General features: G+C 34.7%; 1 protein-coding gene across 1 annotated transcript in view; it reads left to right on the forward strand.

Moving 5' to 3' along the window:
* Window positions 1-1,605: 1,605 nt before the first annotated feature.
* The window catches only part of LOC134272254 (uncharacterized), a 38,371-nt gene continuing 20,411 nt past the window's right edge, over window positions 1,606-19,565 (forward strand). The window contains exon 1 of the mRNA XM_062754503.1: window positions 1,606-1,705. Coding sequence (XP_062610487.1) covers window positions 1,703-1,705 — 3 coding nt within the window. The 5' untranslated portion in view covers window positions 1,606-1,702. The remainder of the gene's footprint in view (window positions 1,706-19,565) is intronic.

The following is a 19,565-nucleotide window of genomic DNA, read 5'->3' on the forward strand; positions in this document are numbered from 1 at the left end:
AGTATTAGCAATGGGGAAGTATATACTTCTGTAAAATAAGATGAATCATCCCCAGACTAAGTACATTCACGTTAAATGGTTTTCCCGTCCTTTAATTGTTTACGCTTAAAAGGAATGTCTACAGTGATGTTTAAATCCTATGTTTACCTTTTTAAGTAGGTCACTTGATAGTCGGGTGTTGCTAAAACGCGGAACGGAAAACGGAACGGAAAGCGGAACGGAACGGAAAACGGAAAATTTTTGTCAAACAAATAACATAGATTCGATATAAATCACATAAAAAAGCAATTTTCTTGTTGTAAAAATCATTTCAGATAAAAATTTATTGTAAACTATTATATATTCATGAGTCATACACAACTTCCGTGGAAAAAATGGTACTGAAAGAAATTCGACCCCCCCTCCCCCCCCCCCCACACACACACGAAATAGGATTTTCGTGTTTGGGCAAAGGACATATCCCCCTTTTTTTTTGGTTTGTCAAATTTGTTGTATGTTGGAAAATTTTTACTGACCCCCCCCCCCCTTCTTTCAATTTGTTTCCAATGTTAATGTCTGTAAAGAAAAAAATAACTATTTATGATAATTCAGATTATGCACGCGCAGTGTCGAATTCGCGAATCATGAAAGGGGGAGTGGCAGTTTCGGGTCTATGTAGGGGCCTACAGTCACATTAAAAAATTGATTTATTAAACTTTATGTATATTTTTGACACAAAAAGGGGGGCATACCTATTACAACTTCTCAGACCTTTCCAATGAGTGGGAAAACAAACTCATTTTTTACGGGGTCATTCATATACCCCCCCCCCCCCCCCCCCAACATACACACATATGTACCGCAAACAAAATTTAACTTCATTGAATGACATGAAAGTTTTTCAACTTTGTCTTTCCAGAATTTAAATATATAGAAAATGTCTCTATTTTGAATAAAATTTTAACAACCAATGTGTATAAGAGATGTTTCTTCGAGCTTGCCGTAAGGTTTGCCCTTAACGTATTATCTTAATAATTTTTTTTACATTTTATTTCTCTTTCATGGTTCATTTAGATATCAAATATTTGATCCCCCAGTCATAACCTTTTTACTACGGAAATGTTCGTTTAAGTTGACATCCTCACACTTTTTGTGAATGTAATTAATGTAGTAAGTTAGTGTAAAAAAAAATAGTACTGAAAGATGTTGGAATTGGAACCTATCCCCCCTCCCGAATCAAACAATTGTTTTCTTTTTGTGTTTTATCCCCCCCCCCTCCCGAATCAAACAATTGTTTCTTTTTGTGTTATTGCTTGTCAAATACTTTTCAAGTTCGTTTATCCCCCCTTTTCAAATTCGTTTCTAGGTGACTGCTATATGTTAGCGATTTTCGTAAAAAACAGACTGAGCATGATAAAATCAACTTGTATCTAATAGTGGGGGATTGAATATGTACAAAATATATCGTTTATGATAAATTTTGTGTATTTTAAGTGATTTAATCCAAAATAATATATTCCGTTTTCCGTTCCGTTCCGCTTTCCGTTCCGTTTTCCATTCCGCGTTTTAGCAACACCCCTTGATAGTCAGCCTTTTAAATCATCGTTGAGTCTTTTCTGGTCGAATGATTTTGACAAGGATTGTTTTTATTTTACTTCCTCTTTTAAAATGGCTGTCCTGTGGTGGACGTGTCTTATCTCAATACTAGGATTTATTCACTGTTATGGTATGTAACTGAGATTTGATGAAGACCTTCCTGCATTTTGATATTTTTAGGATCACTGTTTCTCCTCAGAGGGCTTACTAATCTTTTTTTTAGTCATAAGCATAAAAAAATTGTTGTTCCATTATATCCATTACAGGTATAATTAAAAGAAGTATTATGTAGGGTTTGAACAGTTCAGGAAAGCGATGTAACCGCGTTTCTTTACGAAAAGAGACAAACACTTTTCTCAATGTATATAATTTGACAGGTGTTTGCAACTGAAGGTCATACTGGACTGTAGAGCTACATCAAAATTTCTTTTAAAGTATTTTTTAATGACTTTTTAGGTCACCTGAGTAAACTCAGGTGACCTATTGCTATCCGTTTTTGTCCGTCGTCGTCCGTCGTCCGTCCTGCGTCGTGCGTTAACATTTAAACATTTTCAGCTTCTTCTCTGAAACCGCTGAAGCAATTTCAACCAATTTTGGCATATAGCATCTATGGGTGAAGGGGAACAAAAATTGTGAATTTCATGGTCCCTGCCCCCCTGGGGCCTGGGGGTGGGGGCAAAAACCACTAAAATTAGTGCATTCTTGAAATCTTCTTTAAATCTTCTTCTTTACTCCTAGACTTCAAGCAGTCAAACTGTTTGTATGATATGTAATCAGCATTGTGTCCTCTACCAAAATTGTGAAATTCATGGCCCCAGGGTCAGGGGTTCTGGTGTTAGGGCGGGGCTCTATTGATTATATAGTGAAAATGCATTAAATCTTTTAAAATCTTCTTCTCTGTTCCTGAGTATTAAATAAACTAACTAAGTACATAGTTAAGATGAGCAAGAGTGTCTCTACCAAAATTGTGAAATTCATGGCCCAATGGTCAGGGGTTCTAGTGTTAGGGCGGGGCTCTATTGATTATATAGTGAAAATACATTAAATCTTCGAAAATCTTCTTCTCTGTTCCTGAGTATCAAATAAACTAACTAAGTACATAGTTAAGATGAGCAAGAGTGTCTCTACAAAAATTGTGAAATTCATGGCCCCAGGGTCAGGGGTTCTGGTGTTAGGGCATGGCTCTATTGAATATAGTGAAAATGCATTTAATTTTTGAAAATCTTCTTCTCTGCTTCTGAGTATTAAATTAAACTAATTAAGGACATAGTTATGATGAGCAAGAATGTTTCTACCATAATTATGAAGTTTATGTCCCCATGGGTCAGGGGTTCTGGTGTTAGGGTGTGGCTCTATAGTGATTATTAGTGAAAATACATTACATCTATTAAAATCTTTTTCTCCACTTCTGAGTAATAAGCAGATGAACTATTTATATAGTTATGATCGGCTCCTCTTCCAGAATTGTGAATTTTAAGGCCCCTGTGTCAGGGATACCATATATGTCGGGGGGGGGGGGGCTCTACTTATATACTGAAAATGAATTGTTTGAAATTGCTCCTTGGTATTAATCAAGTAATTTTGATAAGCAAGTGTGCCTTTCCAAAAATTGTGCAACCTAGGTTCAGGAGTTCATGTGCAGGAGCACTCCTGATTATTGCGTGGACCATGAGGTCCACGCAGTAAATATATAAGCGAAGCTAAACAGGATGCCCTGGGCATACGCCACCTACGCATGCGCGAGAATTCTAGAGAGTTTCAATCCGCAATCTTCAGCTGACTCCGCTTCACCAATTGCAACTTCTCGGGCCTTTTCGACTAGCTTTCCGGCATTTGACAGAAAGACCCGAGATGATGCGATATTGAGAGTTCATTGCCGGATCCAAATTTTAATCTTGTACACATACTTTTAAACACGAACTAAACATTGAATCTATGGCACAAGCATTTTAAAAAGATGAAGAACTTACATTTAGCTAGTCGTTGAATCTTTTAAAAACCTAGAACTAGTCGTTGAATGAAGTTTTTACTTCGGATTGATCTCGGTAGTTTACGGAATAAAATGCTCTTTCAGTTCGAGTCAATATCAAAGGCCACAATTCTAATATTTTTATTTCAATTGATAGATAATTAAAGAAAACAACAAAATGATGACAAATTTGTTGTTTAAATACGTTTGAATGTACATCTTTTAAAATAAAACGATGTCTCCGAGACTATAAAATTCAAGATGGCGGCGCCCATGAAAAGTCGGACTGGGAAGGAACGGTTAAAGAAAAGACACAAGTAGAGCTTTTTAAAAAAGCTTACCGTCTTTAGCAACAACCTTAAACAATAAACTAATCTACATCTTTCAAGTTGTATAATTCTTTTGAATTTCTTGTTTTTATATTTCTACATTAAATTTTTACTGGAATTAGCCCTACCGCGGTTGTCGCTCGGTCATCTCCGTAAACTGACCCAGACCTTCAGCAAACACGGCCGATTCCGTTAGATGTTATACCTTCTTCAAACAAATAAGAGGAAAAGAATAAATGCAAATTGTAAAGCCAGCAAGCAATAAAAATCAAATCTTATTTGCAACTTGATGAAAATAAAGAGACCTGTGTAGTTATTGCTACTAAAAATGTTGTTATTTAGAATTAATTTTTGCTGATTTTGTTGTTCGTTTTGTCATTTTTTTAAGATTGGAAATATTGAATAATTGTTAAGTCGTACGAAAATAAGACCATCAGAAAGTTATCTCCCTTGCCCTGAACAGCATTTCAACCAATGAAATAATTGAAAGTTTTCTCATCATGCAATTTCTACCAATCACAGAAGAGAGGAAGTGCATAGTCCGAAGACTGTAAAAAAACTTCAACAATAATTTGACGCGCGCCGAGGTGCTTTAGGAGATCGTACTTGTGAAATAAACTTATTTGTGATTCCATGCATATTTGTGAGGAATGCTGAACATTATGGTATAACCCTAATTTTAACCAGTAAGAGACTAAGGGTTCGTAAGATGACTCTGAGGGTCATCGAGTTTGATGTTCATTGCCTCAGATTGCGTTCAAATTGTCACTTCGGACCATTATTCTTTTCCAAGAGAGCAATTAAATGTGAGTGAAACTCTGGTTAGGTGGTTTTTGTACATACAGTGCGGAAATTGCTTGCTGTTGGCATCGGTGTTCCCAAAAGCTGAGAAAATCCAAAGGGATGCAGAACTTCAGTGTCAATACTCAATACACAGATTGTAACAGGTAAGCATTTATATCTATATATATTTTGTTTATGGAATTTATGCTATCTAATCTAGGCATTGACAACTAGTAAACAGGTCCAGTCCAAAGACTATTTTTACCTACGTAGCTATTAATAGCTACCTAGGTATTTAAAGCTACATGTACCCAAAGTAGCTATTTTTACCTTCTTTCTGCTATACTTGCATTTTGTGGCAAAATGCAGGAACGGCGCAACATTGTGAGCACAAAATGTCTTGACACTGTCACACTGATGATGAATATGACAAAAATTTGGCCAAAAAATGATTTTTTTCGTAATTATCAATTTTGCATAGAAACTAATGTAAAATTGCCGATTCAGGAAGTAATCATTTTTTGACCAAAATTTTGTCGTATTCATCATTAGTGTGACCGTATCAAAAAATATGGTATTCACCATGTTGCGCCGTTTGGTCTAATGGTCGCAAAATGCAGAAATTATATAAAGTAGGTAAAAATAGCTACTTTTGGTATAGCTTTAAATACCTAGGTAACTATTAATAGCTACGTAGGTAGAAATAGTCTTTGGACTGGACCTGGTAAAAAATAATGTTTTACGGTGTGACCGTTGGGGCGAGCGCAGTTGTACCATCCAAAACACTCTAAAAATTAATCAGCCACTTCAAACATCAAGACGCACGAGACATCTCTACTAGCTGTGACGTCACCTGACGTCATGGAGCTCATCGGAGCTTATGGAGATAGCCGAGCGTCTGGTTGAAACTAAAGATCTACTGCAATTTTGGTCGAAAGACATTGCAGAGTTATCTTTTGTTTCTTTTAAAGATTTCTATAAACTGAAAGCCTTTAATTCCTTACGTTATTTATTTATTTATTGATTTATTCGCGCAAAGGACATTGGGTAGTGCAGGAATTCTGGGAATGTTTTACAGAAAAATTGGGTCGACGTATGTACAAATTTCAATCCGAATTTCCTCTGCTCTTACATGTTAGTCTATTGAGCTCGCTTTGGGAGCGTGGCTTTGCATTGAAAACTAGTATAAAACATTGGAGCTTAATTCCTCATCTAAATTTTCACCTGAAACCATGAAATTTTGGATAAGGCATATAATTTTTAAAAAGGATTTACATGATCATGCATCTAATTAATCACATGTAATATAATTGTATCTATCCTTTTTGTAGCTATAATCTACAGCTTTTTGTGGGAGACCCTCATTGTGTCGTCAACATTAAATCTACAATTAAAATACTTAAAAGGATTTTGAAGGTATGAACAGTTTTATTATATCATTTAGTAGATACATATATTTTAAATTTGGTGGCTCTAAAATCAAATGTTTATTTGTCTATTTGCTCAAAAATCTGTGTAAGAAAAATATTTGACTACATGCAATAGACTACCCCGGGTATATGTTATCATGTTGGACGGAATAATCTCTGCTGCAAACTTTTAATGAATCACATGTACATTATCAATCTGTATGAAACAATCATTTGTAGTACAAAAATATTTCTCATTTTCAACAGGTGTTCAATGCTGAAAAATCAAAGAACTACGGGTATTTGTGTGTGCTGATTGGTAAAGTTTCATGAAGAGGAGTCTGGCAGAGACGATGGCACTTTCTCATCTTAGCTGATCTATAGCTTTGTCAGAAAAGATGAAAATTGATTAATTTATGTTTTCTCCCAAAACCAGTGATGGCAAACCTAGAGTGACTGGAGCATCTAAAGTTCTACAAAATATTGTCCCAAAGCTGTGTGAATTTTTTGCTGCCACATAAATTTATCAATTGTATCTAAAACAAGTTGGTCTGTATTATGGATCCTCTACTAAGTGTAACACATACCTTATGAGATTACTGTCGGAGTCCTTATAGTATCTACATTTATATCACAAGTACTATTTATTGTGTCATTAAAATCTTGAAGTTTATTTTCTAAGTCATTCTGTATGGAATGTTTATCACTCTGCTTTGATATAATTTACTGTCGTTATCAATTTTTAACTTTAATATTTCTGTTTAAATTTTTTTTTATTCTTTTGTGTACATTTTTAAATTCTAGACATAATTATGAATTCACATTTTCAGAACTTCAAACCATTTTCATTTATATAAATCAATTTTGTTCATTGAGTTATGAGATTCATTCATAATTTTTGACTTGCAAAAAAGTAAAAAAAAAAAAAAAGTGGTCAAATAATTGAAGGGAAAAGTGTTTTGACCTTTCTAATGTATATTGTGTAATTATGTGTAATTATAAATATTTCTCTTTCAGATTGTTAATGTTCCATGGTAAAAGCATGTTGCAAATGACATTATGAACTTGAACGTTTATTTTTAAAAAAGACCATTTTGTAAATTTTTTTAATAAAACTCTTACCAATATGTTTTGTTATTTGATATTCTTTAATTTTATATAAAGATTACAATAAAAAAGTAATTTTTTGTCATTATTATGAAATAAACTTCTTAGATGCCAATTTATGTGATTTTCCTTAGATTTTAGTTTTCATCAAGAGTTATCTTCCTTAAATGAGTTGTTGCCCGTGATTTTTTAATTGGTCATGACCCATACTTTGATTTTAGAACATTAAATCATAGGGTTTCAAGGCATAAATTTTTATCCATTTGCACAATTGATACCCAAGTTTTTAATTCAAGTTGTTAAGTTATCTACAGATAACTTTACAACTTGAATTAAAAACTTCATACATACTAGTTGTAGGTTTTTAAAAGATAAAACAAGTCTTCACCGGTATTATTAAGGCCTGCAAAAAAAAAATTGATATACATGTATATGGATTCAAATGCACCTTGACACAAGCCTTTATAGCAACGGTATTCCATGTGGGGGAGAGGGGGGGGGGGGCTCCAGAAGAAAAAAAAATCTGTGTACTACAGACCTGCAGGCATGCTTATAAAAATTTCCTAAGATATGTCTTAAGACGTGTCTTAGGATATTTCGTAGGACATACCTTAGGCACATCTTAAGATACGTCTTGGGTTGTAAAGCGAAAGCATCTTAGGATTATCCTAAGTTAAGATGTCGTAAATTTCATCTTAGGCATTTTCTTCTTTTTCTTTTTTTGTAAATGAAGCACTACAAGAAGACATCATATGTAAATGTAGGGGTGGGGGTAAGCTCCCTTTAGTTCTTTAAAGAATTTACTTAAAACAATCGAATTAAATTTTGATCCGCTCGCATACTCGCTACGCTTAGGGTAGCGAGTATGCGATCAAATCTAGCATCTAAAGCCATATGCGAATACATGTTTTGTATTACTATAAATGTAAAAAAAAATTTTGGGTTTGGAGACGATTTAATTTAAAATGTTTTTATTTTCCTTATTATTTTAAAAAACATATCTATCTGAGTCAGTTTTTCTTTAGTGGGTGTGTCCCTTCTCCTTTTTTAAAAACATGATTGGATTGGATTCAAGACTAATTTTTTAAAATATGTTTTTTAAAATTCATTTAAGCTATTATTTTCATCGATTTGTATTACTTACATACATCTTCATCAGTTTAGTCCATTTTATCCCAGTTTTGTGCATAAAAAATGTAATATAACATACAACTGAAGCAACTTGTTTACAATCTATTTTACATTTAGCAGAATCAGAAAAGCGGAGCTACATGACAACATACAAGTACATTTTCTTTTTATAGTTATTGTATTATTGGATAAGTAATTTAAAAAAAAAAATATAAGGCATATAAGGCATAACCTCTTTTCTGGTCATTCATCAAGTTCTCTCTCTCTCTCTCTCTCTCTCTCTCTCTCTCTCTCTCTGGAAAAGGAAGAGGCAGTCACGCTTACATGTATAAACTTTCTTTATTTTTTTTGTAAAAATATATGTTGTTTCTCTGCTGTCTTTATTATTTACACCGGCTAAAACCTAGAAAAGCAAAAGATTGGTGCAAAACACAGGCATTAAATTCTGACCATGTATGTACTTAGATCTTTTAAAGGTATCCCCTATCCCTCCGTTTTGCCCTAATAAAAACAATTGGTTGTATATTTTTATGATTTAATGATTTAATCTTTAATAAAATGCATACATGTCAATCTTTAAATGCATACATGTCAACTAATGCAGGTACGTAGCATTGCTTTTGAAAGTGTGTGTGTGGGGGGGGGGGGGAGCAGCCCAGAGAAAATTTTTTTTGACTTACCTGAAAAACTTGACAATTACATATATCAACTAGTGCTAATTGTAACGGAGACCGTTACAGATGTTCCCCAAACGCTCCCCAACTCCCTTTTGGTGCCATATTCCCTGTAAGCTTCATTAAAAAAGACAAACTGTGTGCATGTGCAAGATGATCATACCTTCTTGTAGGAGTCCCTTATATCTATCTATGTTCTAAATCCCATCCTGTTTGGATGAAAACCAAGGGAGTTATAGCCATTTAAAGTTTCAGCCAATCAGATTGCAGCACACGTGCAATCGCGTGATTTCATGAAAATTTTTCAATGCCATATTGTAGGATATCCTAATGCATGACTATGTTTTAAATTTCAAACCATTTCGTAAAAAAACAAAGGAGATATAGCCATTTAAAGTTTCAGCCAATCAGATTGCAGCGCACGTGCAATCGCGTGATTTTATGAAAATTTTTCTATATCATATTGTAAGATATTCTAATGCATGACTGTGTTTTAAATTTCAAAGCTTTTCGTCAAAAAACAAAGGAGATATAGCCATTTCAAGTTTCAGCCAATCAGATTTCAGCGCACGTGCATGCACGTGTTTTCATGATAATTTCTATATATCATGTTGTAAGATATCCTAATGCATGGCTATGTTCAAAATTTCAAAGGATTTCGTCAAAAAACAAGAAAGATATTGAGACTTTAGTGATAGCCAATCAGATTGCAGCGCACGTGCATGTGTGTGAGATCTTGCTATTTTGACCATGTCATCTTGTCTATATTACTAATATATCCTTACATTATGAGTTTCAAAGCATTTCATCAAAAATTATAAAAGTTACGCCTATATCAATTAAATCGGTCATTTCACTGTTGCACGTGCGCGCTCTTGCAAGCACGTGCGCGCAAAATGACCTTTGTTCGGCAAATCTACATAACATGTCTACTGACCCTAAAAACATTTTACCTTAGTCGGATGTGTAGTTTACAAGATCACTCGCGGACAAAATTTTCCCAGGAAGAAAAATAATAATAACTAGTGCTAATTGTAACGGGAACCGTTACAGATGTTCCCCAAACGCTCCCCAACTCCCTTCTCGTGCCATTTTCCCTGTAAGTTTCATTAAAGAAGGCAAAATCTATGCATTTAAGACGTAAACAACGTTTTCCCAAAAGTATTTTAAATTTAACCAATGCAGGCGTGCGCATGTGATTGCATGAGCGTAATGACGATATCATTTTGTCTACACTATTTTACTCATTTGCACGTGCACGCACGTGCATGAATGACCATACCTTCTTGTAGGAGTCCATTATGTCTGTCTATGTTCTTAATCCCATCCTGTTTGGTAGAAAAACAAGGGAGTTATAGCCATTTAAAGTTTAAGCCAATCAGATTGCAGCGCACGTGCATGCGCGTATTTTCATGACAATTATTATATATCATATTGTAGGACATCTTAAAGTATGCTTATGTTTTAAATTTCAAAGCATTTTGTAAAAAATCAGAAAAGATATTGAGATTTTTGTTTCAGCCAATCAGAGCAAAGCGCACATGCACGCACGTGCATGCATGTGAATGGTGGCCATACCATCCTGTAGGAGTCCTTTATGTCTATCTATGTTGTAAATTCCATGCTGTTTGGTTGAAAACCAAGGGAGTTATACTCATTTAAAGTTTCAGCCAATCAGATTGCAGCACACGTGCATGCGCGTGATTTCTTGAAAAATTTTATATATCATATTATAGTTCATCCTAATGCATGTCTATGTTATAAATTTCAAAGCATTTCATCATAAAACAAAAAAGATATTGAGATTTCTGTTTCAGCCAATCAGAGCAAAGCGCACGTGCATGCGCGTGAGTTCATGCAAATTTGACCACGTCATCTTATCTACAGAACTTATATATCTTTATATAATGAATTTCAAAACATTTTATCAAAAAATATAAAAGTTACAACCATATTAAATATATCAGTCATTTTACTCATTGCACGCGCCCACACGTGCATGCGAATGCGCGCAAAATGACCTTCGTTCGGCACATCTACACAACATGCCTACTAACCCTAAAAAGGTTTTAACTTAGTTTGGTGAACAGTTTCTGAGAACACTTCCGGACAAAAAAGTACCGGAGAAGAAATAAGAAGAAAAAAGAATAATAATAATAACTAGGGCTAATTGTAACGGGAACCGTTACAGATGTTCCCCAAACGCTCCCCTACTCCCTTTTGGTGCCATATTCCCTGTAAGCCTTATTATATAAGACATCTGTGCATTTTTGACTTTAACAACGTTTTCCCAAAAGGATACCAATTATATTCAAATTTTAACATTGCACGCGTGCCCATGTGAATGCACGTGCATAATGATCATATAATCTTGTCTACACTTTCTATATATTTAAATATACTTTATATTAAAGCATTTAGTCCAAAAGTATTAAAAATCACTCATTCAAGTGTATTTTTAATTTCACTCGTTCCAAATGCACGCACGTGCGTGCACGTGCAAGATGACTATACCTTCTTGTTAGAGGCCCATATATCTATCTATGTTCTAAATCCCATCCTGTTTGGTTGAAAGCCAAGGGAATTATAGCCATTTCAAGTTTCAGCCAATCAGATTGCAGCACACGTGCATCCACGTGATTTCGAGAATTTTTTTCTAAGTCATATTGTAGAATATCCTAATGCATGACTATGTTTTAAATTTCAAAGCATTTCATCAAAAATCAAAGGAGATATAGCCATTTAAAGTTTCAGCCAATCAGATTGCAGCACACGTGCATGCGCGTGATTTCTTCAAATTTTTTATATATCATATTGCAGGATGTCCTAATGCATGACTATGTTTTAAATTTCAAAGCATTTCGTCAAAAAACAAAGGAGATATAGCCATTTAAAGTTTCAGCCAATCAGATTGCAGCGCACGTGCATGCGTGTGATTTCATGAATTTTTTTCCATATCATATTGTAGGATATCCTAATTCATGACAATGTTAAAAATTTCAAAGCATTTCGTCGGAAAACAAAAGAGATATTGAGATTTTTGTTTCAGCCAATCAGAGCAAGGCGCACGTGCATGCACGTGAGTTCGTGCTAATTTGACAGTGTCATGTTATTAACACTTTTAATATATCCTTATGTAATGAGTTTCATAGCATTTCGTCAAAAAATGTAAAAGTTATAGCTATATTAAGTATATCAGTCAATTCACTCATTTCACGCGCACGCACGTGCAGGCGTATGCGCGCAAAATGACCTTCGTTCCGCACACCTACACTACACACCTATTAACCCTAAAAAGGTTTTAGGTCAGTTGGGTGAACAGTTTCTGAGAACACTCGCGGACAAAAAAGTACCGGAGAACAAATAAGAAAAAAAATAATAATAATAATAATAAGAAACAGAGTAAAAACAATATGTTCCCAAACTCCGTTTGGGGAACATAACTAGGGCTAATTGTAACGGGGGCCGTTACAGATGTTCCCCAAACGTTCCCCAACTCCATTTGGGTGCCGTATTCCCTGTAAGCGCTATTAAGTAAGACACACTTTATGCAATTTAGACTTAAACAACGTTTTCCCAGAAGAATACAAAATGTATTTAAATTTTAGCATTGCACGCGTGCTCATCTGAATGCATGTGCGTAATGACCACATCATCTTGTCTACACTATATATATATTTTAATACACTTAATAACAAATCAATTAATCCAGAAGTAATAGGAAATACACTCATTTAAGTGTATTTTAATATTACTCATTTCACATGCACGCACGTGCATGAGGACTATACCTTCTTGTAGGAGTCTATTATGTCTGTCTATGTTCTAAATCCCATCCTGTTTGGTTGAAAAACAAGGGAGTTATAGCCATTTACAGTTTTAGCCAATAAGATTGCAGCACACGTGCATGCGCGTGTTTTCACGACAATTGTTATATATCATATTGTAGTACATCCTAAAGTATGTATATATTTTAGATTTCATAGCATTTCGTCAAAAAACAAAAAAGATATTGAGATTTTTGTTTCAGCCAATCAGAACGAAGCGCACATGCACGTACGTGCATGATGACCATACCTTCTTGTAGGAGTCTATTATATCTGTCTATGTTCTAAATCCCATCCTGTTTGGTTGAAAAATAAGGGAGTTATAGCCATTTCAAGTTTAAGCCAATCAGATTGCAGCGCACGTGCATGCGCGTGTTTTCATGACAATTTTTATACATAACATTGTAGAACATCCTAAAGTATGCCTATATTTTAAATTTCATATTATTTCGTCAAAAAACAGAAAAGATATTGAGATTTTTGTTTCAGCCAATCAGAGCGAAGTGCACGTGCATGCGCGTGTCTTCGTGCTAATTTGACAGTGTCATATTATCTACACTATTAATATATCTTTATATAATGAGTTTCAAATCATTTAATTAAAAAATGTAAAAGTTATAGCGATATTAAGTATATCGGTCATTTCACTCATTTCACGCGCACGCACGTGCATGCGTATGCGCGCAAAATGACCTTCGTTCCGCACACCTACACTACACACCTATTAACCCTAAAAAGGTTTTAGCTTAGTTGGGTGAACAGTTTCTGAGAACACTCGCGGACAAAAAAGTACCGGAGAACAAAGAAGAAAAAAAAGAATAATAATAATAACTAGTGCTAATTGTAACGGGAACCGTTACAGATGTTCCCCAAACGCTCCCCAACTCCCTTTTGGTGCCATATTCCCTGTAAGCTTCATTAAATAAGACAAACTCTATGCATCTGAGATTTTAACAACATTTACAAAGAAGTGTACAAAAATCATTTAAACTTTAGCATTTCACGCGTGCACATGTGAATGCATTTGCGTCATGACCTTATCATCTTGTCTGCACAATCTATATTTTAATACACTGAATATAAAAGTATTTAATCTAAAATTATTAATAAAATACGCACATTCAAGTGTATGTTTGATTTTACTCATTTCACGTGCACGCACGTGCATACATGAGCATGGTGACCATACCTTCTTGTAGAAGTCCATTACATCTAACTATGTTCTAAATTCCACCCCGTTTGGGTGAAAACTAAGAGAGTTATAGCTGTTTAAAGTTTCAGCCAATCAGATTGCAGCACATGTACACACACGTGTGTGCATGTGCATGGTGACCATATCTTCTTGTAGAAGTCTATTATATCTATCTATGTTCCAAATCCCATCCTGTTTGGTTGAAAACCAAGGGAGATATAGCTGTTTAAAGTTTCAGCCAATCAGATTGCAGCGCACGTGCATGCACGTGTTTTCATGAAAATTGCTTTATTTCATGTTGTAGGATATCCTAATACATGGCTATGTTCAAAATTTCAAAGGATTTCGTCAACAAACAAGAAAGATATTGAGACTTTAGTTGCAGCCAATCAGAGCGAAGTGCACGTGCATGCGCGTGAGATCTTGCTATTTTCCCCATGTCGTCATGTCTATACTACTAATATATCCTCACATTATGAGTTTCAAAGCATTTCATCTAAAAATAGAACAGTTGTGGCTATAGCTATTATATTGGTCATTTCACGTGTTGCACGTGCACGCTCTTGCAAGCACGTGCGCGCAAAATGACCTTAATTCCGCAAATCTACATAACATGTCTACTAACCCTAAAAAGGTTTTACCTACATCGGACGAATAGTTTACAAGATCATTCCCGGACAAAAAAGTTCCAGGAAGAAGAAGAAGAAAAATAATAATAATAAGAAACAGAGTAAAAACAATATGTTCCCCAACTTCGTTTGGGGAACATAACTAGTGCTAATTGTAACGGGGACCGTTACAGATGTTCCCCAAACGCTCCCCAACTCTCTTTTTGTGCCATATTACCTGTAAGCTTCATTAAATAAGACAAACTCTATGTTTTTGAGACTTTCACATTTGCCTGGAAGTGTACGAAGTTCATTCAAATTTTAGCATTGCATGCGTGCCTATGCGAATGCCTGTGCGTAATGACCATATCATTTTGTCTACACAATCCATATATTTTAATAAACAAAAAATTAAATTATTAAATCCAAAAGTTATAAAAATACGCTCATTCAAGTGTATTTTTGATTTTGTTCATTTCACGTGCACGCACGTGCATACATGAGCACGGTGACCATACCTTCTTGTAGAAGATCATTACATCTATCTATGTTCTAAATCCCACCCCATATAGTTGAAAACCAAGGGCGTTATACCTGTTAAAAGTTTCAGCCAATTAGATTGCAGCGCACGTACACGCACGTGCGCATGTGCATGGTGACCATACCTTTCTTGTAGTAGTCCATTATATCTATCTATGTTCCAAATCCCATCCTGTTTGGTTGGAAACCAAGGGAGTTATAGCTGTTTAAAGTTTCAGCCAATCAGATTGCAGCGCACGTACATGCACGTGTATCCATGTGCATGGTGACCATACCTTCTTGTAGTAGTTCATAATATCTATCTATATTTCAAATCCCATCGTCTTTGGTTGAAATCCAAATGAGTTATAGCTATTTAAAGTTTAAGCCAATCAGATTGCAGCGCACGTGCATGCACGTGTTTTCATGATAATTGCCATATATCATATTGTAGGATATCCTAATGCATGGCTATAATCAAAATTTCAAAGCATTTCGTCAAAAGACAAAAAAGATATTGAGATTTTTGTTTCAGCCAATCAGAGTGCAGCGCACGTGCATGCGCGTGAGATCTTGCTATTTTGACCATGTCGTATTGTCTATACTTCTAATGTATCCTTATATTATGATTTCTAAAGCATTTCATCAAAAATTTAAAAAGTTACATCTATATCAATGTAATCGGTCATTTATCATGTTGCACGTGCGCGCTCTTGCAAGCACGTGCGCGCAAAATGACCTTCGTTCCGCAAATCTACATTACATGTCTACTGACCCTAAAAACATTTCACCTTAGTCTGATGTGTAGTTTACAAGATCACTCGCGGACAAAATTTTCCCAGGAAGAAAAATAAGAATAATAATAATAAAAAACAGAGTAAAAACAATATGTTCCCAAACTTCGTTTGGGGAACATAATAATAATAATAATAATAAGAAACCGAGTAAAAACAATATGTTCCCAAACTCCGTTTGGGGAACATAACTAGATGAGATCTCGTTGCGAGCAACGAGTAGGTCTTCCGTTGAATTTCTAGATAAGATGAGATGTGATTTTGACTGAGATTTTTGTTTAAAGAGAATGACATTGAGTTTTCCCTAGTTAAAGTTAAAGTTTCTCATTTTAATCACAATATTCTGAACATCTTTTGTTTGATAAGGCTTATGAAAATACTCCGCAATTTTTGAGATATAAAGCATAAAAAATATAGCATTTTGGTCCCTTGTGACCCTTAATTACGTAACATATGACAAAAATATTATCACATATTGTTGCAAATCGTTAAGATGAATACTTTTGCCTCAATAATGTATAACAAAATATTGATCATAAGAGAGTTATAGATAAAAGAATAGTGACCCCTTTGAGCCCCTATTTTGAGGGGTCAGACCCTTTTTCTTGATATGAAACGAAAGGTCTTGTGATTTCAAAGGCTTTTTGTTCTACAACTTTTCAGAGATTTCTTATCATTTAGGAGATATACTTAATATAAATATTTAGGGGCAACACCTACAAGTCCTTATTGGGGCCATTTTACAAAAATTCAAAGTATGCTTATTGTTTAAATCTTTATTCTGACCATCTTTTGTTTAATATTGCTTAACAAAATTTTCCCCCTTTTCGAGATATGAACCGTCAAAGATTTAGCATTCTGGCCCCTCGTGACCCCTAATTATCTAACATAACGACTAAAATATTGTAATATATTGTTGCAAATCGTTAATATGAACAACTTTGCTTCTGTAATGTATCACAAAATATTGATCATTAAAGAGTTAAAGATGAAAGACTTCTGGCCCCTCTGAGCCCTTAATTTGAGAAGGCAGCCCCTTTTTCTTGATATCAAACGAAAGGTCTTGTGATTTCAAAGACTTTTTGCTCTACAACTATTCAGAGATTTCTTTTTGTTTAGAAGATATACTTAATATAAATATTCAGGGGCCACCCCTACAAGTCCCTAAAGGGACCATTTTACAAAAATTCAAAGCTTGCATATTGTTTAGACTATTATTCTGACCAACTTTTGTTCAATATTGCTTATCAAAATATTCCTTTTTTTCAAGATATGAAGTGTCAAAGATTTAGCATTCTGGCCCCTTGTGACCCCTTATTACGTAAGATATACTTAAAATTTCAAAATATGTTTTTGCAAATAGTCTAAAATTAATAAAAATAAAAAAATCGAGCAGAAAAAGTGATAAAATTTTTTGGTCACAAGCGGGATCGAACCCGGGTCGCCCGCGTGACAATCCAACGCGCTAACCATTCAGCCATCGAAATCGCCGCTTCGCGTTTTCAATTGCAAATATCTCGAGATTGGCTCGGTCGATTTTCAAACAAATTACATATTTGGATTCAGAAAAGGAGTCTTTATGCAATTCAAATACAAAAATATTAAAAAAGAAAAATTGAAAAATTGCGTTTTTTAAATTCGCTTCCGGTTTCGACCGGAAGTATTGACGACGCACGAAAAGGCGATTCTGCAACGCTATAAATCATGAACTATCATCTCCAATTAGTCGTAGCTTCATATCTTAAGCAGTTTTTGCTAAGTAATCAAGACAAAATTGCTTTTTAAAATCAGAAAATTGACCATATCTCACGACCGGAAGTGACGTCATCGACGAAAAAAATTTCCAATAAGGTTCAGATCAGTACCTATCAGATGTGAAAGTGTCATCAGAATCGGTCCAGTAGTTTACGAGAAATCGCGTGCACAAAATCGGTAAGAAAAATAATAATAATAATAATAATAGGGAAAAAGAAACCGAAGAATAACAAGAAGGTCTTCCGTTGGAGACGGAAGACCTTAATAATAATAAGAAACAGAGTAAAAACAATATGTTCCCCAACTTCGTTTGGGGAACATAATAATAAGAAACAGAGTAAAAACAATATGTTCCCCAACTTCGTTTGGGGAACATAATTACATATAGTATATAGTGGAGGGGGGGGGGGAGGCCAATTTTTTTCAATGTCAACTTCTTTCAGTACCAATTTCTTAGAATTCAATACTACATTTCCCTGATATCAATTACATATAGTAAATAGTGGGGGACCAACAAGCCTTTCAATGAACATTTCAAATAGAAAAAGTAATTTTTGGAAAAAAGTGTGATGGGGGGGGCAGGGCCCCCTCCACCCTCCCCCACCCCCTGTTGCTACGGGCCTGTAATGAGTGCATTTTTATTAACTGTTCTCTCCATTTTTATTTGCACGGGCTTATGCATACATTCACACTGTACAATGTTCATAAATTGATTGAGTTCTTTAAAGAAATCATTAATTACAACAAATATTTGATTTATTTACACAAAAAATAATTCTTAGTTGTTTTCCTGACACCAACACTTCTTACAATCACTCACGATATGACTTAAGACATGTCCGCAGTCGTCTTAAAGTTAGGAATAAGATTAGGAGGTCTCCTAAAATAGGATAGCTTCAATGGTCTCACTTAAGACTAAGATATTTCGTAAGACCGTCTTAAGATATGTCTTAGTCCTAAGATAGCTTCGTAAGCATGCCTGCTGAACCGAATTTTGAAACTGAAAAAAAAATCAGTTCAGTTCAATTCAGTTCAGGTATATGTTAATTACCAGCCATTATGGGTTATATATGTATCAAAATAGCATGGATTTGAAAATAACAAAACTATATGCCAATCGGAGATTAAATTTAACAATTTTGCTTTGAAAGTACTATCGGTCAAAGTAGAGAGATCACTGTAGAAAATGCAAACGAACCTACATTAATATCCAATAAACTTAACAAATTTTCTTTGATTGAATTTCGGTTAAAAGAAAACATGCATATGGTCCACGTATTGTAGTCCTTTTTTTAAAGGACAGCAACTTGTTGCTGAATATTACTGATTAGTTGACATACATTTTTGTTCCCCTACCCTGCTTATGGGTATTAAGTAAACAAACTAAATAATTCCTAAGTGTATAGTTATGATTAGCAATGGTGCCTCTTTCAAAGTTGTGAATGCCATTACATCTAGCTTAAAACATAAACCAAATTCAATCATTTGAAAGTTGTTGCATGATGCTCAGGTGACCTATAAGGCCCATGGGCCTCTTGTTTAATAGGAAATTTAAAATAAAATAAAATGTCCTCTTAACATTAATTTCGAAGGGATGGAGGTATTTGATGCCATTCCATCACCTTGGAATGGCAATATATCATGATATGAACATTTATTTACATGTTAAACATATTTTTGTCGAATAAGTAATACTTAACATAAGGACCTCTTCTCAAATGCGTCCCTGACCCTGCAGATAAAACTTCGAAAACGATTGAGGAAGTTAGACATTAAAAACTACTTTTATCTGATCATAATGTTAGTTATCTCAGGTGACCTACACATTTTACAAATTGATAAATAGTACGTTATCTTACAAATAATATACATGTACCATGATTTCTGCAATTT

Source organism: Saccostrea cucullata, unplaced genomic scaffold (genome assembly GCF_032062105.1).
Source record: "Saccostrea cucullata isolate Sc308-1 unplaced genomic scaffold, CSIRO_AGI_Scuc_v1 ctg1353, whole genome shotgun sequence".
Classification (NCBI taxonomy): Eukaryota; Metazoa; Mollusca; class Bivalvia; order Ostreida; family Ostreidae; genus Saccostrea; species Saccostrea cuccullata.